General features: G+C 41.3%; 2 protein-coding genes across 2 annotated transcripts in view; one reads left to right on the top strand and one right to left on the bottom strand.

Moving 5' to 3' along the window:
- The window catches only part of LOC118119516 (VPS10 domain-containing receptor SorCS1), a 47,478-nt gene extending 33,648 nt beyond the window's left edge, over nt 1-13,830 (top strand). The window contains exons 20-27 of the mRNA XM_035173598.2: nt 169-302; nt 409-532; nt 1,289-1,401; nt 3,569-3,703; nt 7,296-7,395; nt 8,468-8,576; nt 9,734-9,888; nt 11,777-13,830. Of these exons, the coding sequence (XP_035029489.1) occupies nt 169-302; nt 409-532; nt 1,289-1,401; nt 3,569-3,703; nt 7,296-7,395; nt 8,468-8,576; nt 9,734-9,888; nt 11,777-11,835 (929 nt within the window). The 3' untranslated portion in view covers nt 11,836-13,830. The remainder of the gene's footprint in view (nt 1-168; nt 303-408; nt 533-1,288; nt 1,402-3,568; nt 3,704-7,295; nt 7,396-8,467; nt 8,577-9,733; nt 9,889-11,776) is intronic.
- A 1,408-nt stretch (nt 13,831-15,238) lies between these two features.
- The window catches only part of sorcs3b (sortilin related VPS10 domain containing receptor 3b), a 42,199-nt gene continuing 35,097 nt past the window's right edge, over nt 15,239-22,340 (bottom strand). The window contains exons 24-27 of the mRNA XM_035173473.2: nt 22,195-22,294; nt 21,160-21,265; nt 20,917-21,077; nt 15,239-16,706 (exon numbers count right to left, since the gene is read on the bottom strand). Of these exons, the coding sequence (XP_035029364.1) occupies nt 16,642-16,706; nt 20,917-21,077; nt 21,160-21,265; nt 22,195-22,294 (432 nt within the window). The 3' untranslated portion in view covers nt 15,239-16,641. The remainder of the gene's footprint in view (nt 16,707-20,916; nt 21,078-21,159; nt 21,266-22,194; nt 22,295-22,340) is intronic.

The following is a 22,340-nucleotide window of genomic DNA, read 5'->3' as shown; positions in this document are numbered from 1 at the left end:
TCTCTCCATATCATCACTGTGTTCCACATAGTCGATGTTGTGCCAAATTTTTTTTCGCCTCATACATGTCTTCGGCTTAAAGTCTCAGCATCCTGGAGGCAGGATTTTTCCGTCTCATGTAAGAGATTTTAACAGAAGTTGTGAGTTTTTGTGTTCTCTCTCTTACAGGTCAGCTCGAACAGGTCCAGCTCTCGGCTCCTTCAGTGGTCGTGAAGAGCAAAGCTGTGAACCTCACCACGCTGCTATGGCCCAGCAACGTGGGAACAGTCATCTACTACTGGTGGTTAGATAACAAAACTGAGGTAAACCTTAATTTCTTATTCTCAGCCACACTTTCAATTTCCTGAATGAAATGATAGACTCATGAGTCATAGCAAATCTCTTGCTTCCCCCCCCCCCTCTCTTTAGCCTGTTGTGACCCTGGACGGAACGATGTCTTTGACTTTCTCTAAAGAGGGACGTTACACGGTCACCGTTCAGGCTTCAGTTGGAAACACTGTCCATCAGGACCAAATGACTGTAGCAGTTTACGGTGAACCACATATTCTCATTTTACTTTACTCACCACACTTAAACAGTTTCTTGATATAACACAGGGAAAGCTAAGGAGTCAGCTTTGTGTGTTAGAAGCACTAAATTACTTCTTACTTGGTTTATCTTCACACTATGGCTGATAATAGAGATGTTGTTGTAATTGAAATTGTTTTGTCTTATTAGCATCATGCTGTAAGAGTAGTTGTATAAGCTTATGTATCAGAGTGTGACCAAATTTCAATTAGCAGATGAATGTCACATGATTTGCTGAAAGCTCAAGGACACAAAGAAATGAAAATTTAAGAATTACTTGTTGACACAATAATGAATTACATTTTTGTTTAACCTAAAGTTAATACGTTATAATAACAAAATTTCTAACTTTAAGTTGACAAAACTTAATTCATTGTGTTTTTCCAAGTTTTTCTTTAAGTTGGTGCAACATTTTTTATTGAGGTGATATTTTCATGGTCAAGAACATTATAAAAACTTTGCCCTTAATTATAATTTTGTGTTCTGACAATAGCTTGAACAATCACAAACACACATTTATACATTCAATTATATTTTCTTAATGTATGTAAACATTTTCTTTCTTTCTTATTATTTATTATTAAAGTTGTTTTGCTCTCACCATTAAGGTAGAGGATTGACTCTGCTTACAACCCCCACAACATAATTAAGCTGTTATTTCCACATAACGAGTCCAGAAAGAAGACGTACATTAGCTGAATTTAATTTCTATCTATTTCAGATTATTTCCGGTCACATGTCTTGGCCTTCTCTTCTAATTTGGACGAGCTGAACCCTGGGGTGTCTGAGTGGAGGGAGGATATCTGCCGAGTGGTGAAGAGCTCCATGGTTCAGGTCAGTTCTTCAGCTGCGAGCTGCTCCTATAAAACACTCAGGCATAATAAGAATTGACCCAAACTCCAGAGGAGCTCGTCGTGGCAATTAGGAGCTCTGCACCAGCCTGGAGAGAAAAGCTCGAGTCTCTGTGTACTGAGACGATGACATTTCGTTGTCTGGTTATGCTGCTTTTGTAATGTATGCATGCGGCCTTGTGTCAAGTGTTGCACTTCATTGCTTGCAGTTCCCTTAACCTCCCTTGCTGTGTAATTAGTTGTTCACCTCTGTGCTCTGGGTGACAAATGAAAGGAAAAGGCTGAAGAGTGCAGTCATAACAAATGCAGATGCGTCTTTTCTTCTTGTATCCAGTGTGGGGAAAAGTCATGGTGGAGCTTTTGGAGACGATGTGTATCGTGATGTATCTACACGTCCCAAGCCAAACACTTTCAACACGGTTGCTTTTAAAACCTCAGTTCTTCAACACGGCTGCTGCGTTCCATTTTGACAGACCCAGGCGCACTAGATATGGTTTAGTGGTGGTTCATTAAATGTCTTTAGTTTGGTGGTTAGATCTGAATCTCTGAGTTGGAGACAGGCAGGTGTTGCTGTAGGTCACTAGTGGACGCGGCGTGGCAGAGGAGAAGGCCGTTTGCCGCGGAGGTCCTGGCAGCAAGGACACAAATCATCAGAATGAACACTTAAGTGGCTGAGAGTTTAGCTGCCACCGTGGTATTCCTGCCAACATGGCGATGGGTGGCTGGAGTTCTTACACCGCTGGTGATGAGTAGATCAGGGCCAAGAGTGGAGTTTGATCAAGAGAGTGAAGCTGCACCCACACAAAACATCGGCTCAATCCCAATGTCCACTCAAAGGACTCAAACCCTGAACCCTCACAGACTCCAGAGAGGCTTCAAGGGCTCAAATAAACAGGAATGGCACAGCTTTGGCAAGTTTGGGACTTTTTATTTTATGTTGTTTACTTTGTTCACAGCCAAAGTGCTTGAGGGAGCGACTGCCTGACATCAAGGTCCAGGCCTATTAATTACAGTTGACGAGAGGTTATTCTTAAATAATTAGGGGAGGGTGAAGTGAGGGTTATTCTGCTGCAACATTTAACTCCACCACTAGATGTCACTAAATCCTACACACTAAACCTTTAAGGGAAGTGTGCATAAAGGGCTCAGAGGTTGGACATTGCAACTGGGTCATACACAGACAGATGGGAGGAGGAGACACTGTGGAGGACAGGGTGAAACACAGAGACACAAGGGGAACCTGGAGCCATGGCTGAGCTGTGGCACAGGCTTCATCAACCCATCACAAACAGACTTCAGATTCCGGATCTCAACCCAGATCAACGCCTACGTGATATTTTGCGCTGTCCTCAAAATGCAAAAAGAGAAAATATGTTTTGGCCCATTTTTGTTTGTTTGTAGAATTCAGACACTTGGAGAATCAATGAGAAGAAAGAAATTGAGATGTTGTTGGAGGCTCAACATGTAACAACATCTAACTGAGAGACTTCATGTTGTTTTTTTTCCATTTATTTGTCTCCCATCTGTAGCACATCACCCACAATCATTATGAACCGCACAGTTTCAGATGAACTTGTCAAAATAATAAAGTGCAATAACATCAATGCTACTACAGCTGCCATTTGCTTTCCAAGAAAACGAACGCCGGTGCTTTGAAGAAGCCTCAAGTAACGTGAGCCCACCGTGGTTAAGTGCATCTGCGTTTCCCTCCTAGACACATAGAGGGATGTCAGGAAAGCAGCAGGTTATGAAAAAGAGCAGAACACTGAGCTCTATATATAACCTACACTGGCCCTCAGTATGAAACATTCACTTTGACCTTCTGTCTTGTCAGATATTACCCGGGTTTACACCTGGAAACTGACAGCAGACCTCTGCTTATGGCGTAAATGCACTAAAAGCATTGGCCTTCACCGAAGACTGTCAAACTGCACTTGCAGGTTTCCGTTGATCTGTGCATCACATCTGGACAGAGGCTGGTACTTAGGCAAATGATACGTGAAGCAGAAAGGCTGCAGTATGTACTCATTTATACAGGCAACACCCCCCACCCCAAGAATCATACCTCAAGGCCCAAATCGTAGAATGTCGTCCCCAAACATTTCCAATCAAAACCCTGTTTAATGAGTTTCTGTTGTTCTTTATTAAAGGTCACGGGAATCAGCGCGGATCAGCTCCTGGTCACCGTGCTGCCAGGTTTACCGACCACGGCGGAGGTATTTATCGTGCCTGAGAGGAGGTCAAGAGACGGAGCCGCGGGTGAAAAGTGGGCGCACCTTGATCAGGTACCGTCTCATCAAATCGGTTTTAATGGCCCCTGGCAGATGCTCGCCACTATGTTGTGTTCCGTGTGTAATTAAAGCGGCATAAAAGTGAGCTGAATGGGTTGAGAGGCTCCGGAGAGAGAGAGAACGTCCCTGGAGAACATGTTCTTTACTTTAGAGTGTCACACAATGCTACTGAGTTATGACTTTGAGCTGCTGTTGTATTAAAAAGGGAACATATTTTATGATGTTTGAACACTGCTCTCTCGCTTGAAGGCTACAATGAGTTTTGAAGCTTTATTATCGAGTGGGTTCATGTGAAAAAAACACAATACTTGCACAGAAACGTAAGTTTTAAGTGACTTATAAGGTTAGTTACATGTTATAGACACGTAGTTGGTCTTTTTTTCATTATATCACATATTATTCCTATCATAGTCCAATCAAAGTTGACTTTCTCCTTAATTTTATTAACGGCTGTAGACCAGTTGGAGAGTTTTCTCTTCAGCCTCCTGCCTGACAGCGTTCTTGTTAGTTTCCCTAAAAGATAATCGTCCTGTGTCATGAGTTTATCAGGGACTTCGATCCTGTATATCGCAACTAAAGAGCAATGAAGCTCTGCGAATATTTTCTTCTATTTCGAAATCTTTTTGTTTAAAAAAGAACAAATCCCCACAACCCTCACTTGTTTTTTCCATTGTAACCTCTTATTGCAGAACTGTATATAGCTCTGCAGTCACGCTCAATTATATGGAGCGACGCTTGTCACAGGTTGTGAGCGAGTTCAGGTTCAGACAACTCGAGCTGCGCTGCTCTAATCATGTGACACGTGCCTCGCTCTCCACAACCCGGCAGTCTGTTCAAGCTGCAGAGATTTCCCATCGCTCCCCTTGCTCGTCAATGCCCCTGCTGCCCTGCTTCAGTATCGCCTGTCGATTCAGCTCCTGCAGAGGCCCGGCCTCCACCTGCAGGCTCCGACAGGGGAGTCAAAGACATTTGCTCATCTTACCACATTCTACGAAATTCAATGATCAGTTGGAGCAGAGACACCAAACTCTCACTTCTGCTGCTGCAATAAATATTTCAAACGGGAGTTGTCTGACTGAACTCGTGAACAGTGGAGTTGCCTTTTGGATTTGTGTGTTCCGGTATATAATCACCAGGATATTTAATGTTTGTTGTCTTTAATCTCATGTGCATCAGTTTAGCTTATTTACTAAAGTCGTCTCTGACCTGGAGGTGTAGGAGGATTGTTTTTGAAGCATGCATATGTTCCAGAGATGTTTCCAAGAAAAGTTTACATCTTAATTTCACTGCCTCTTTGTTGTGCAAATAGTATTATAGTGGGTGTGTACCGCGATCTGTGCAAGTATCTGTTACATTTTTATATCCCAGGCATTTTCCTCCTTTATCTCAGATACAATATCACTGACACATGAGGCCGATCAACTGTAATTTTCATCATCATATATAAATTTGATCAAATTCTTTTGCATTTCACATACAGTTAATGTTTCCTTCCTGGCAGCCACTGGTTTCCGTTCATTTCAGTCTGGGGTGAAAATCCACTTGTGGAGTCTTCAGGCTGGTTTGGGTGAGGTAATACATCACAATGAGCCTCACGTCTGCATTTACATTTGTCAAAGTAACATTATCGTTGCGCGGTAACACAGTTTTAAGTGCAGCTTGATTTAGGAAGTCTGCGCTCCATTGCCACGCAACAATAAGGTTAACTTTGACAAAAATAAATGCAGACGTGAAACTCGCCGTGATGAATTATCAAAGTTGGCCGAGTTTTAAGTCTCCACGGATGTGTTTTCATACCAGGGTGAAATGAATGGACTCCACAGGCCGCATGGTGGGGAGGTAGTGGTGTCAGCGGTAATGAAGACTGTACGGTTTTTTGTTGTAATTGGGGTAAAAAATGCAACAAAAAACAACCTCTGGACTGGTTCATTAAGTGAAAATACAGAGAAGAGGAGCAATATGTTAATGTCATGCAGGTAGATAAGATCTCAGCTCATAAAATGCTTAAAAACCTCTCACTCACTTTCTAGATTCTAGATTAAACCTCAAAAACAAACAACTGCCACTGAATTCTGCCTTATTCTGGATTTCACAATAGTTTAAACCTGCAACACAAACTTCTCTTGTTCCTTCAGGGTTGTTTTCCTCCCCCTCTTTTCCCCCTAATTGCACTCATTTGTTTCACAGACGCTCAACCTCTCTGAAATGATTTTATGTCTTTATCGCTTAAGTGCTAAATGGCTTAATGTTCCCAGTGTCCCCATGCGCTTTGTGTTCCAATACCGTTGACAGAGCAACGCACAATGTGGACACCAGAGGGCACTGTCCTCCCACGTAAAAGCACAGAATCCTTCAGTGTCTCAGTGTAGGACACCTCTCAGGAGTTGAGACACTTGCATAAACCTTCAGATAATAACGTGGCCATAATCGTCTCCAGCCACCGTTGCTTCGTGGCTGTTATTATTTTTCTTAGAATAAAATAAGATTCCTGGATCTTCACAGTTGATCCCTTATCGAGCTGCTCAACATGTAAACAAAGCAATTAACCAGAGCCATTTTTTAAAGCACCAGCGAGACAGGCTCATTTATTCATCATAACGGATAGGACCTCGATGTATCACAAGTAAACATCATTTTGCTGGCTCATAGTCAGTCTTGAACTAAGTTAATAGGTATTTAATTACATTGATGCATCATATAATTGGCAGCATCGGGGAGGGAGACAAACTGGGGCAGGCGGCCTGGATTGGGAATTAAAGAGATGTATTTATCTAAAGCCTGTCTGATTACCTGGCAGAACCTCACAGACAATAGGGTAATAAATCTTCAGTTCACTGTTCTCATCTCCTGTGAATGACTTGTAATGTGGATGCACCGAGTGAATGTGTGTGCGTGTGTGTGTGTGTGTATGTGTGTGAAGCAGCTTATTAAAATGTGTAATAGATTTACTGACCCTGATATGCCACTAGAACAAAAAGTAATTATTCATACTGTGTGGAGCAGTCTAATTTTAACCAGTGGAAAGATTTTAGAAAGAGCGAGATGGAATTAGTGAGGCATTGCTAAGGACTCAAATAGGCTCCAGGAAGGCGTTTTGCTCTCTTGTTAAATGACTGCTTCATCAAGGTGTGAAAAACAGGTGGCCCTTCAGGGAGGAAAATAAAAAAGTGAAATTTTACTATATGAGGGCATCCTTTGATTTACAATAGCACGGACTCACTGAACTTTAACATCACTTAATCATGTTGTGTTGAAAATAGGTAAACCCGAGGAGTTCCCCTGCGGTAGAAATAGCAGGATTCATTTTGTTAAATGTCACCTCCGCACCATAAGCCCGCCGCCCTTTTTCCTCCTGATAAGGTTTCCGTCGCCGTTTAATAGACTGCTGCTGTTTCTGTGCAGCAGGTTTGGTTTTTCCTTGTGTCATATCAACATTTGCACCTCTTTAGAAAGAGGGAAAAAATTCCGATTCATAATTTAGGCTGTTGGAAGAAATGACTCGCGGATGAAATATTGATGACTGTGGAATATTGCTGTGCAGCCGCGGCTAACACGGTCCTCTCTGCTCTGTCACTCCTCCTCGTAGCTTTCTCAGGTTCTGCTAAGTGCTCTGAACCAGGACCTCGTCCAGTTCACACTCAAGCCGGGGGTGCAGGTGAACGCGTATGCCACGCGGCTGTCTCCGGGTGAGTCTGCCGTGTCTGCCCCACACTTACCTGAAATACCTAATGTTAGCCCGAGCCATTTTTGGGGGAAAGCGGTGCCTTTTGAGTGGTTGTCTCTTATTTTAGGCCACACATTGTGCAAGTCTTCCAGTCTGGAGATAAAGATGAATAGCAGGTCTGCAAGGAAATAAACTACTTTTAATATATGTATCCAGGACTCCATGGACAGGAGTAATGGCACCGAGTGGATTTTCCCGCTGACATAAAGTAGCCTAATCTAACCCCTAAAGAACTAGAATGGCACTTCTTTTTGCATGTTCCATTGCTGCCCATTCTTAATATTTTAGATGTATTTTACACTCACTTAGTGCTGAAATCAGTTAATAGTTAAAGCAGCTGAAAGAAAATCTATCAGCAACTATTTAATAATCTACTTTATCAGCATAAATGACAATGTTTACTGGTTCCACCTCCTCAAATGTGAGAATTTGCTGTTTTAAGTTGTAACTATCTATGATTATCAATAAGTGGTTTGACAAATTGATAAATACCAAAAGTCAACTTATAAATAATGGATGTTTTTCACTATCTTTTGGACATTTTACTGACGAAATCCAAATTCCAAAATAGAAGTGGAGTACGCACCCCCACCAAGGCCCAACAGTCCTCTTTAAACACTGCATTTAAATTCACTAGATATGGATTTTTATCTGGATCTGTACCAAATTGCACACACTCATAGATATCAGAGCTCTAAATATGCCAGATTTTTAGATCAATGAATTACTCCCTGGGAGATACAGTGAAAAAAAAACGAGCCTATCTCGCAGTGTTAGAGAAAATCAAAAATAATTTCTTCGATCTGGCCCCTGATCTGGAAACATAACCTCCTCTGCAGAGGTTAAACGACTAAGTGTTTATTGGACATCAGCTCTCCTGCTCATGACTCTCAAACATCGTCAAAGACAGCGATGATTCTCCTCTGTTGCATAATAGGATTATTATATAATTTATATCCATATAAGATGAAAAAAAAAAAAGCATTTGCCCTGAATGTGCTCTCATTTTCTCTTTCACTCTTTCTCCTTCAAAGCTCCTCTTGTGGACAGCAGCGATAGCAGCCACAGCGGCACTGCAGTCATCCTGCTCGTTTCCGTCGTGCTGATGGGATTGGCTGTGTTTGTAATATATACGTTTAAAAGGTACAGTATATACTGGATGTGATATATTGTAAGCACCCACTGAGCACAGCCGCTGGGGAAAACAGCTAGATAGGTGTGAAAGCACATCGTCGAGAATATCAACAATAAGATAATGTAACTGCTGTTTTATTTGTGTGTGTGTGTGTGTGTGTGTGTGTATGTGTGTGTGTGTGTGTGTGCACGGCGTGTGTTTCCATTTGCATAATGGCCTTATATAGAGTCGGCCCCATTATCTACAAGCAAGCACCTCGCTGCTGAACTCCTAAAAGTTTCCAGAAGTATCCAGACTCCATATATCTCTCAGTTATGGTCATCCGCGGCGCAATAATAGCTTGAGGAATAAGACGATTCCCCTCTGTCTCAATCTGCAGAATATTACAGGGAATGACAGCCTAATCAATTCTCCCAGAGAGCTGAATGGGTGTCATAGTCCTGCAGTTATCAATATTCATCTATCTGACAATGTGAGGGTTGACCTTTCGGAAATGCTAAACACAGCCATTCAAGGTGAGGCATCCTCTGCAGAATGGCAGGGAAGGTTGAGGAGATAAGTCCTGAGACAACATATATTATACAGTGAGGGACATACAGTAAATAGCATCCTCCGCCGCAGGTAATCCCACGTCAGTCACCGGGGGAACGCTTCACTCTGTGGGTAGTTTTTGGGAATTTTTTTTTTTTACTCATTACAAAGTAAAAGACCACTTAACGTTAACTTTTTGGATTATAATTACTACATTAAGAAATCAACGTTGAGTCTCTAAAGCTGCCTCAGATGTCACAGCACCAGCTGCGGCTGCAAAATCACAGGGGGGGAGAATCTGAAATTAGAAATGCAAGATGTTGGTTTTAAGCAAGAATTGGAGGAGGAGGAGGGGGGGGGGGGGTGCATCTGAGGGAATGAAAAATTGATTGAAAACTGAGGTGAACAATATGAAAGTGAGAGAGCAATGCCCAGTGGAACGCAAAATGCCCCAGTTTCCAGCTTTCAGGCGATCCTCTCCCATCCTTTGCCGGTTAAAAATAGCACATGACACATTATGCTTAGTGAAAACATTAGTGAAACAGACCTGATGGCAGGTTTCCATTAAGTTGCCTTTTTTAAATAAAAAATCTGCTTCTTTTCCTTTTTTCTTCCTCCCCTGCACGGCCTGCAGGAAGTTTCCCGGCATCAACACATACACAGCGGAGCAGCCTGACAAAGAACAAGAGGTCATCCCGACAGTGACCTCCATCGCCGTCCCAGACCCCGAGGGGGACAAGCTGACTCCACTGGATCATGTGGATGTACAGCTGGACTCAAAAAGCAGAGGTATCCAGTTATTTTTCTCCTTTTAAAGCTACAGGCACACCTCAGGAATACACAGGCTTTATTCAGATTGTTTGGAAAGTCAAGGTTGTTTGTCGTATTCTTTCAGTCAGTCTGTAGTTTTCCAACCGACCAGTATCTTGGCAACTGGTCATAAAACGCTCGAAAAAAGCTCCAATGTTCAACACCAATGTAATTTAGTTTTGGTGGAATCTGGCGGTCGAGGTTTTACTTCCCCAGGTTTTGAGATAAAGAGATATCCATGTGATATCTACTGCCGCACCATCACAGTGGAGTCGCGTGAAATTTCATTACGTGTTCCGACAGATTTTTTGGGGGAAATGAAATCGTATTTTTTGAAAATTCAACATCGGCACGTCTTCCCTGGAACAATTTACTCATTTCCCTTGATCATCTGTAGAATGCAATGTGAACTGTTTGTTGTTGTTCCTGTAAAAAAAAACGTTCAGGGTGAAAACCTAAAAGCAATTTGAATTTTCACTCCATTTCCCATTTGGCTAAATTGAAGTTGATTTCGTTTGGACTTTTTCTTCCAAAGTTGCAGAAGCAGTGATGCTGTGTGTGTCTGTGTGTTAATGTAGTCGTCATCATTCTGTGCACTGGTTCGGCTTTTTATATTGCAAAGATTTAACCACTTACTGTGAGGAAGCAATGGAAATTGTTCATCAGAATAAATTCAAGATTCTTTTCTCCTGTACTTTTCCACCTTTAATAAACTCTGCTGCCATATTATTAGGTACACCCACAGACTGTATATACAGACGGACGACACGTCTCCACTTCCTCTCATTATACAGAAATTAAACCTAAATATCCCGGATACAAACACCACCATCCTTCACAATCGAGTTGGAATCGGGGGGGATGGAGCCGCGGCAGCACGCTCTCGACCAATCACAAGTCGGTCTCAGCTGTCAATCATGAAGTGTGATCCTGTTTTTTAAAGCGTGAAATAACTAATAAAAACCAGGCTTACAGGAATAATGAGCACTTGGACATACCTCAGTGTGACCTAATGTGACAGAAACAAAGGAGATTAGTTATTTGACATGGAGGAGGGATTTATGACCTTTACAGCAGCACCGCCACCAGGGGGCAATTGAGACTCTTTTGGCTTCACTTCAGGGACCTGTCACGTCATCAATCTTTATAAACAGTCTGTGGGTACAACCGAATACAAATATTTGATTCTTACACAAACAAGTGAGAAGGAAACAAAAAAACAAATCAGCAATTCATCATCCACCAGACTAGGAAGTGCAGCATCACTGTTATTAACCACTGGAAGTTCCAAATCGTTTTAATGCTCTGATCGTCACAAACATTTCATTCATCTCCTTTGTGTTGGATTTGTGGCAGTAAATACAAATAAAACCCTGTGAATCGCCAGATACTAACAGGGAAAATCTGTTTTCTGTAAACTTTGCAAATATAAACCAGGTTTCCGCTTGTTGTGAAGCGCTGATGCGACTCGTCCTCCCCTTGTGTTATCATTCAAGTTGCCAAGATACAGTCATTACTGTGCGCTGTACTTATTTGCCAGCCTGAGTTTGACATAGTGAGGTATTAGTATTCACAGGTAAGTGAAGCAGAATCAAGTGCGAGCTAAAGTGATGAAATGTCTGGGTGAATTATTTGACCCAATAAAATAATTAGTGCATCAGGAAAGTAGCGGAGTGGTGAAAGCATTTTCATCAAGAAATATCTATGAGGTTCCAGCTGATTTACCTCCACCCGCAGCTAAACAATCGACCCATCCAAGATAAATGTGTTTGCCTGCAAAAAAAATAAATAAGAAAATACACCCGCATGCAAATGGCTACATAAAATTCCTCCTGTCTTTTTTCTCCCCTTTCTTCTCCCTCGCCAGGGTACCTGCCATCTCACACAGACATCAAGCTCTCTGATGAAGCGCCCCATGTGTTTTAATGTTGAGAGTCTATGACCGACTCAAAAGCAATACATCTTCTTTGGCAGTTACTTCCAGCAAGCTATGAAACCACGGTCACAATGAATAGTCTCGAGTGTTTTGCTACCCATGCATGGATGGACCAGTTCACACTGTGCTGCCTAATCCCTCCGAGGAGACTGTACAGATTTATACTCGCTTCTTGGAAGAAAAAAAAAAAAAAGGGGGACACTTTTTGACTGAAAATACTTGTATTTTTGCAAGGACATTGATCTTTTTATGTAAATAATAACATCCATAATGGAGGGGGTAAAAGTTATTTGTCTCAGCTGCGTTACGGCTGCGTCTGCTCAAATATGAAAATGTCAAACTGGGGGACAGAAGTGATGTGTAATAATATCTATGCTTTTATTCCTGCTCTGTGGGGCTCGTGTTTGTGAAGTTTACTTTGTTTAACTATGTGGAAGTAGCTTATCGGAGTTAAGACAGTGAGGGAAGCAGATTCATTAAGCTCTGTACAATCAGTTAATCTTATCAGCACATTCTCATCAAATGAAAGCTTGCAATATCCAGGAGATGAAGGAGGGGGGCCTCTAGTCCCAGATCTGTGTATTCCATCAAGTCTGTCTCTCTGCTGCTCCGAATGTTACACACGTCATAACAACAATACACCAACACAGGATGAGAGTAGGTGTAGAGCGTAGATGAGAAACGGAGCAATCCCTCTTGTTTAGGAGACTAAAGTTGTTTTAGTGGCACTGGAACAAAATGTTAAACCCACTTTAAAACAGATTATGCGCAAATCTTCTAATCTAAATCATGCATATGGATTAGAGCCGCGGCAGCAGCCTTACATTTGATTTGATTTACAGGCAAACAAAAGCCGTGACTTTTTAAACTTGCGCTTCATGTTCATTTGTTGCCGGGAGCATTTTCTTGTACATTCTGGTTTCTAGGAGAACAATGTTTGATATGATGTTTATTTCCTCTGCGTTAGGGACGCCACATTGTGCGGCAGCGAACTCTTCTGTGGTGATGCAGCAAGAAAAAGAAAACAAAAATAAAAGTGCCAATTTTAATTAGTCATTAGTTCAAGGTTTATTCACTGCTAGATTTAGAGACTGCAGCTTGGGCTCAGATCCAAAATGTCTGATGTGTTTTTTTGTTGTTTTCTTTGAACTGATCTCACTGTGAAGGTTGTGGCGCCCTCACATATAACTACACCAGGTTGGCTGCAATGTTTTATTTATTTTCGCCTGTTCGCATTAACCACGAGGACACGAGCAGCTCCACATGGCTTCTCCTCTCAGTTTACAGTGAAAGCACAAGGAGCCCTGCGGTCTGTTCTGGGTTCCCCCAGAGGACGCGGTGGACAAAAGGGTGCAGATTTGTTCGTCCTCCTTGGCTGCGAGGGACGCGCCGATAGAGAAAGACGTATCTCCTGTCAATAAGCCTCAGCCTACACACACAGCTTTGGTCAGCCGCTGTCTCTTTGGGATAAGTACTGAAGTTTTTCTTCATCAAACTTTTCGTTTTAAGTGTTGTCAGCATCATATGTCAGGAAGACAAATTGACTAGAGGCCGCTCCATACTTCTTCCCTCCAATCCTCCATTTGAGCCCGGAGCATAAATAAACTTGTGCTCACGATCAGATGAACTCTGTCTCCCCACACCGATACATCAGAGGAGTTTTTACTTGGTGCTCGACATTTATTTAACTCAATTCTTTCTGTTGTCCCACTAATCAATCAATGTGAATATGATTGTGAACATATTTGCATGATGCTTTTTATTTTTTTTTTCTATTTCAAGTTACTTGAAACTATGTCTTTACTAGCAGAAAAATGAAATGTTAGAAATGTGAACTGCAGTATTCTCCATTTCTCAAAGAGGCCAGACGAGTCGTTCATTACAAGTGACGTGTTTAATCAGTGGGTTGTTACTGTGTTTTTCATCTGATCTTGCAAAAAGTAACCTTGGTTGCGGAATAAAGCAGAAACACAGCATTGACGCTGCGTGGCTGGTTGAACTCACTCATTTCTAGAAGCACGAACAGCTCATGTTTGCCGTCTTCTTCGATCCGTTTGGCTGCGGCTTTTAGTTGCGTTAGACTTTTGATTTAGTCCATCAATCGACTTCATGAAGGCCAAAACTGCTCGACTCCACCTCAACTGAAGCTTCGTCAGACCGACTCTTTCACTTTGTTGTATTTGTGCTTTTTCTGCTCCGCCTCTAACAAGTTATCAAGGTGCAAAGTTTCAGTGGAGCCGTTTTCATGGCAGTGGGACTGAGCGGGAGGACACTGAAAAGCACCAAGTAGCCTGGAGTGATTCTAATGGGCTCGTTGCTCAACTCTCCCACTGTGCTACAAATTAATTATCTCCTCCCCGGGAAATCGACACCCACACACACACACACGCGCACACAATCAAGGAAGATTTTCCCAGACTGGGTAGCACCTTGAATGAAAAATGTCCCACAACAATAACCCACAGCAATATTGTGTTAGCCACAGTGTGAAATTGATGAGCATGTTTCCTTTCATTGAGTGCTACATTACAGTGTCTGGCTGCAGCGAATCATCCATTAGTGATTGTCACCGTTCAATTTGATTGTGCACCGCCGAACATCCCAGGGCAGTTAGAGAGAGGCCTTGGTGTTAATTCAGACTGAGAGCAGGAGCAAGAATAAGACTCTCGGGGCGCGGATGGCTGCTGGAGTGATGAAGATTGGTGTGTGTGATATGAAGCTGCTGAAGTGGCAAACAAAATGCAAAACAGAGAAGCAAGGGCCTGGTCGCTGCCGCACTCGTGTGTGTGTGTGTGTCTGCGAGGACTCGTTTCAGCCAATCAACCGCTCAATCCTGTCCTCCAACCTCAGTGTCACTTTGCCACGTTAATGTGCAGTACTTTAAAGTTCTAAAGCCAGAAAATTCTTCTTTGCAAAATCCTGTGTCTCATCACTCGACTACAGCCGCGGTAATTGTTCCCATTAAATAGCAACCGCCTGTAAACGGTAAACTTGAGTGACGGAGCGATGCGGCTAAAACGAAGCTCGGTCTAGGTGTCAGATGGGAATCTTCACATGGGTGTTATCACACTTCTGTCCATTAAATCCTGCCTCAGAGCCTCTTTGGGATCATTAAAAGTGGTTTGCAGCGGTGATACACTGTCTGCTACCAGGCACCTGCGTTTCAGATAAGGCCGCCGCTGTGTTGTAAAAACAAAGCTTCATGAGCCCATTTGTTTCCAGGTTTATGGTCACGACGACGCGGCCATTTCTCATCCGCTGACAGGCCAGAAAAAAGGCTGCTTCTGCATCACTCTGCTCAGGAAACAAAAGCCAGAACCATATTGAAATCTGAAAGTCTGCAAAGTGTCACTGTGGGTGCATGTGATGGAAAAGATGAAAAAAAAAACAGGGTTCCATATAAAAATACATTTATTTTTGAACAATTTCAAAATGGCCATTTGTTCACAGTAAGAAATATGATTCAAAACAACACGATGTTTCTTATCATTGACAAAAAGGAACAATATCATAGATCATGCACAACTCTTTTGGCAATTGCACGACTGCACTATTAGACAGGGTGTGTTAATAATTTGTGTAATGTGTAAACTTTAAAATCACCATGATATATATTTATATATATATATATATATATATACAGTACTCGCTCACCCTAAGTTAATGGAAAGTCTTTTATCACAGATAATTAGGGCATGCTACTGTAAAAAATACAAAATAAAAAAGGACATACAGCTGAAGGTCGTGGACACATACTTCTGTGTTCGGTGGTTTGACTTTACAATAAAGTAGAATGGAGCTACTGTATACATTTACATCCCATCTCTTTCTATATACAAGTTGCCAGACCCTCATATGTCCATACATGATGCTTTCTGTCATGTACCATCCATCAAAAACCAAACTACACATTTCCTTCTTTCACATTCACATTAGTCCGATTTTGACATTTTTACATATATTCATTATATTTACAACTCAAAGACCTCTAGTTATCAGGCAGTAAATGTTAATGTTCATCCAGAATTTACTCTGAGTGAGTTAAAAGTGTCATATCGCGATAATGACTGAACCTAAAATGGCCTATTAATTATATTTCTTTCATATGGATTTGGCACAACATGTCTTCTCTTCAGTGACAACTTTTACTTTTATATTTTTTATCGGTGTAAGCCCTGTATAGTAATATAAAGGCCTAATATTATCATTATAATAAAGTTTATTATAAATATTGACAAGCTCATGAAATTTCAATTGAATTCAAAGCTAATTCATTAAACTTATGCAGATAAACCTTCACATTCTTTCTCTCCAAACCTTTTCTCATCTACATTGCATCAATATTTTCACCCAACCCATTGTCAATTTAATTTCAGTGACTCAGCCTCCTACCCTCATATTATCCTAATAAAAGAACCACACTGATGTCACAGGGAGCGAAGTAAATTGTCAGTATCGGCTGAATATTCATAAAACACCCAAATTAGTAATGTCACATCCGTGGCGGCGGTAAAGAACGAGGGATCCCTGATGTTAATTGGACGTTTTGTGCCGGGCGCTGTGGCTGTTATTGGCCAATTTCCGCAAATTCACCGCCCTCGAACTAGAGGTCTCTGGTTCGACGTATTAATCTTCTTCAGGTTTTTTAAACTACATACTTACTTATTCTATCCATGTGCGTTAAAAACATGACTTTGAACGATAGCAGCTATCATCGTGAAATAAATAAATAAAAAAACAATGCAGACAAAAGCAAACTATCTCAGCACAATCGTGCCACAACAATCTGTCCTTACTTAGACATTAGTACAGTTTGGAAATTCCCTCGTTACAATTCTCTCCATGTTTCTTCCAATTCCTCCTGAAAAACATGCAAACATAATTAGAAAACACTGAATACAGGGACAGTCGAACTCCTTCGCCTCCACATGCACATGACACGTTTCCAGCCTCTGAGATATTTTGGCTTCATCTCCGTGACACTTGAATTTGGAGTGAAGTAATAACTGCTTTTAAACATCAATCAAACAAGCGAAAAATTCAATCTAGATTTCTCTAATCGTTTCACTTGAAGATCAAATGGTTTTTTGTTGCGTGTTTTTACACCGAATTATAAATTCATCACCCAGGCATCTTGGTTGAAAAGCCCCCTGTTGTTTCAACAAAGGAACATGGCCGATCCGAGCATGCGTGAGCTGCTGATGGGAGGCCCCGATAAGATGGAGCCGCTGTGACAAGAGGGGTCGTTCAGATTGTGCAGACACTGGCTTTTTCAAAAGGTGACATTTTCATCTTTCGATTGTGTCACAAGTTTAAATGGAGGCATTTGTACAGAGCTGCATCATACTCATAAATCAGGAGATCTTTGTCTGTCCTTCTCAACAACCGCTCATCCCATCAACTTCAAACTTGGCGGGATTGTTAATGAAGTGTAACGTTGACTCTGAAATGTTTTGCCAGGACCACAACACTAACCTCCAGTGGCGGATCTATGGTTTTTGTCAATTGTGGGTCATAAAGGGGCCACAATTTACACAGAGTCCATGCACTATTCCTGGTTCAGCAAGGTTAGCTCTATATCTTCGAGCAAAGCCACACATCATCGAATATATTTAGAAAATTGTGTACTTGAAAAAAGCTCACACAATAAAATTTGATTGTTAGTATCATTAGTAAGTGACTTCTTCTTAGACTGAGAGGATAGGGCCCTTCAGTGGCCAATCAGATTTCAGCTGGGGCCAGTGCCCCCATCTGGATCCGCCCTTACTAACCCCACTTATTTTTAACTGCACTGTAACATCTATAACAATGGGGCGACTCCACAGTGACGTCACAAAATGTTGCTTTGTGTTTGTAGCTACAACTCATTATCCCCAACAAAGTAGAGATCGGTTCAGATTTGTTAAAGAAAATATGATTAGTGAGCATATGGAGCATAATTAAAGACTTCAATCTATGTTGTTTGTGTCACAATCAGAGTGTGAAAAGGCAAAAGGTAAGATAGACTTTGAAATAAAACAAACAGACTCTTCATTCAATTTCTTATTATTACTGTTTGCTCTAAAACTTCAAAGTAAATTTAGATGCTACAGCACGAAGACACTGACTCATGTTTGGCACATTTCAAACATTTCTCTGATGATCCTCATCTACCAGCAGCAGAATTTCTTTCTCGCTCCAGTTTGCCTTTATTTTTTTATCCATTTCCTCCCAATCTATATATTTCATATGTTAATCGACACTGGATATATTGAAAATGCAAGAACTGATTATTTTGCGGAAACAGTTTTCATTTCATTGCAGTAACATTCATTTAGTTGCGTTTCTGGACGATGAATTTAAGTCATATATTTTATGTATGGTTTTGGTTTCCTGAGGGAAATAGCTTGATATTTGGCTGTTAAATGCTCCACTATGTTCAGCAGATATCTCCTGACTGTGACTCTCTGCTGTTTAGGGGCTGAGAAAGTGATGCACAGTGGGTTGTTAGAAATTTGCTTTTGACTGAAACTCATTATTAGGATCCATAAAACCAAAAGGGAGCCGCAGATTCATTCTCTTGTTCACGAGCGTCCCATCGTCATTCGATACATTATGATTAGGCCATTATGATTATAGTACTATAAAAATACCTAAACATAGTTAGTAAAACTGCTCTAAGCTTTTTCCACAAATAAAAGGGTTGATTACAAAGTTTTTTTGGTGAATAATTATCACTGAGTAAGACTCATCATTTATGAGCTGGTAAGTAGAAGTAACTTGATTTTACATCTTACACTTTTAACATCCAACGTCTTCTCTTTAGATCTTAGGAGTAATTCTTATCGAGTGGATGAATTCAAAAAAAGTTGACTTCCTCTCAGCACATGAGCATTGTGGGTAGTGTAATGAGAGACTGATAGAAATAGCTCAAGATTTGATTTCACGGACTTCATTTAAAGACTTCTATTTCTGGGTGGACCTGTTCTGATGACCTCCTGTCTGGTGCAATTCATCATACAGAAGAATCCTGACCTTTTTGTTCACAGCTTATTTATTTCCCATTTCATCTGACCTGCAAACGTGTGAGCCGTCGTGTTAATCATTCAGAACCATCTGGTATTAACCCAAATTAAGATCCTAAACTTAATTTACTTTACGTCCAATTTTCATTTCAATCTGTCAAATCCTGCATTAAATCTCCAAATCTTCATTTTAACCTTCGTGAATTTGGACTATTTGGACGTGTCTTCACAGCCTGAAGCTGAGTCGTGTCAACTATGGACGACTAACAGGTTTTTCTTCTTCTTCTTAGAGCTTGTGAAGCCATTTGGACTAAAATGAGAACACATAAAATCACTGAACCCGGACATTGATTAAATTAAAACTGGTTAGTGTTTTTTCCCTCTGGTAGGGGGCATGTTTCCAGAGGCTGGAGCAAGACCTGATGAAAATACTTCATAAAATAAACTGCAATTCACAGGAGGACAATATTGTGTTTAGACAAGGCGTGTTTTAAATCTACATGTCAATCTACTCCCAATACACTAGTGAGAAATAATGATTACTGGTAATTGTGCCATGAGTGGACAGTGACCTGCACTAGTGAGCTCATTTGAAAACAGTTAGCTAAATTGTACACTTCTAAAAGGGATTGAAGTTTTGAGGGAGCCTTTGTAACGCTGCCAAAGTCAGACAGCATGAGAATGAAGCCACGCTTCAGAATATTAATGAAATCTTTAAACAGCAGGTAGTAAATTCATTTAATCTACCGAGGCTCCAAATCAAAGGTCTCTTGCTGCTCCTGCCCTTTTGCAAATAAACACTTCTGAAAGCAGCCGAAACCGAGTTAATTTGTTTCAGATCAGCAAGGACTTGGGAAGGTGGAAACAGCTGAGGGATGAGGAATGGCCAAAGTGCTGAGTGACCAGAAAAAAAGGCCTGTAGCCCACACATCTGTGTCAGGAGCACTGCAATGCTACTTTTGTCAAATATCCCCCCAGCGTCTGCAGGGACCGAATGCCTCTCATCTGAAAGACATCACGGCGGATGTCAGGCATAACGATCAGAAAGTTCACTTGTCACCATGACGCCTGGTGACTGTGCAGATGCTGCAGTTGTGCGCGAGCTGTGCAATTTGCCCCCCCAAAAAGTGACATGCTGCATCCGTTCCAGAATCTCAGCTGTGAGTTATATTTCAATGTATCCTCGGTCACAGAGGAGCCCTTTGCATCCTTTAAATAAGACCGAGACGTAGTTGTGTTTTTATGACTAAACCAAATACAGTTAAATTGTATTCAAAACAGATGCTGTTTTGATGTGATGTGTTTTGGGGCAGTAAAATGTTAATCAGCATCATTCTCCTCCGGTGACAGTCATCCCTTAAATCCCGTATTAGTGTGTCTGAGGAGCACACTGGTATAAATGCTCTGTGTATAATTTACACTTGGCATTAAGCCTGCTTCACAGCTGCTGTCATATTTTCTTAAAATACTGTACATTGACTTCAAACATAACAGTATATTTACTCATGAAGTACATGCACTGTACTAGAGTATTTAGATTTTATATAGCTTTACTATTTGTGAATTCTAAAGGGAACTCTTAGGATTTAATTCAATTTTTTATTATTATTTTATTTTACACTTTTTCACAATAAAACTTGCGCATGTTTTTTGTGATTTCTTTTAACTCCACTGAAAACAATGCATTGCTACAGTAAATTAATATAAAAAATTTGCTCTGAATTTAATTGGGCACTACATTAGAATGCGGTTGACAGTAGTGTAAGTAAAACGGCGACATGAACCGTATAAAAGTCTTCAGTTTCGAGAACAAACAACAATGATGGTAATCATCACTCCACGCAGGGGGAGGAGCCTACAGCTGATTAAATATGTTATACAAGTTCTTAGTTTTTTTTTATAAATGCACTGGTATCAGATCAGTACTCAGTGTTAACCAATACACAAAGTCCAGGTATTGGAATCATGAAGGGATAACGGTGTCAGAACAACTCTAACTGTATCAATAATAATGATCCTTTAGTAATATATACAGTAATAGTTAAAAAGTGTGTAGAGGTGATGTACCTCTGCTTCTGGCCTCCAGATCTTTTGCCATGAGCTCTTTCGGAGCCGAAAAATCGCTGAGCTTCACTTTGGACAAGTTGTCGTTCTGACCGACCGTGCTGATCACCTCCGGTTCCTTCTCGTGGCTGTCCTCAGTCTGGACGTGGATCCAAGGGATTTTCCTGAGCAAGAGGAGAAGGATTTCAACATTGAGATCTGAAGTTGTATTCAGTACAGTTTGCTTTCTAATCAAAACAAACAGACCTTTTGAACTTGTAGATGAAGAACGCGGCGACGCCAACGAATACCACGGAGAGCAGCATCAGCATGGCCGAGCCACTGTGGATGGCGTTTGAATCCACAAGTGGTGCTGAAAGGCAAACATGTCAAACACGCGTCACATTTACAAACCAAGACAAATGTGTTAAAACCCCTTTTCAATTTTTTTTCCCTAAGCCATGTCTTATTTCAGGGAGATTACGTGTATTATCCCATGCCATGTAACAACTGACGGCACAGTTTGAAGAGCAGCTCTCTGCACGTTATCCCCTCTGGGTATTAAAAGGAACCTTTAGGAGGTCCGCCGCCTCTCCCTGGGGTTCAGCGTGCAGGTGAGCTTATGCATAGTCATGGCTTTTTAAATGCTGAGACGCAATATTTCCCCCTCCCCGCCCATCTTTCTCTCCTTCCCAGAGAAGCCTGTGAAGTCGATGACCTTTCTGGATCATTTTAAAGGCAACCCAGACCTTTGTATGCAGACACAAATGAAGACAGATCCGTTGGAGGATGGAAAGGGTAAAGCCACGCGGGGTTGATCGACACGTTTTGGCAATATGCTAAAGACATGATGACCCGCTTGATTTCCAGCAGTGCATACCAAACGCCTTCTTTGTCAATCACGCCATTGATCGGCTGCCTTCGAAGTGAGCTGCCATCTTACAGCCTCAGGTGCAGGAGTGATAGACGGCGAAGGATATTAAAATCCTGTGACATAGAGTATGATATGAATCTCACTCAGGGAATGCTGTCGTCTTTTGCCTTGTTTCAATGTTTTTTTCAGCGTTTGGGTGGAACTCTGTGTCAAATCATCCCGAGGAAAGATATGTGGCTTTTGTTTTTCACATCATCGAACAGAATAAATGGATGTGTTGACATACTGTACTTAACTGGCATAATTTAAGCCGCAGGCCTTTTTTTGTAAGCATGATTTTTTTATGGAGCTGCAAAGGTTTTCAAATCTAAATATTACACTGGTCCAGCTGTGCCGGGATCAGGAGCCGAGATTACAAACAAACTTACCCAGAGTTTGCTGAGTCATGTAGACAATAATGCGAACGTCAGTTTTCAGCTCAAATTGGATCAGGTCTTGATTCAGGGCAGTGACAAAAATATCTGCTATCTGCAAAAGACAAACAAAAACATTATGAGATGTGAAAAAACGATTT

This window comes from Hippoglossus stenolepis, chromosome 12 (assembly GCF_022539355.2).
Source record: "Hippoglossus stenolepis isolate QCI-W04-F060 chromosome 12, HSTE1.2, whole genome shotgun sequence".
Lineage (NCBI taxonomy): Eukaryota > Metazoa > Chordata > Actinopteri > Pleuronectiformes > Pleuronectidae > Hippoglossus > Hippoglossus stenolepis.
Note: the sequence above shows the minus strand (reverse complement) of the source record. Positions and strands in the feature narration are given on the sequence as shown.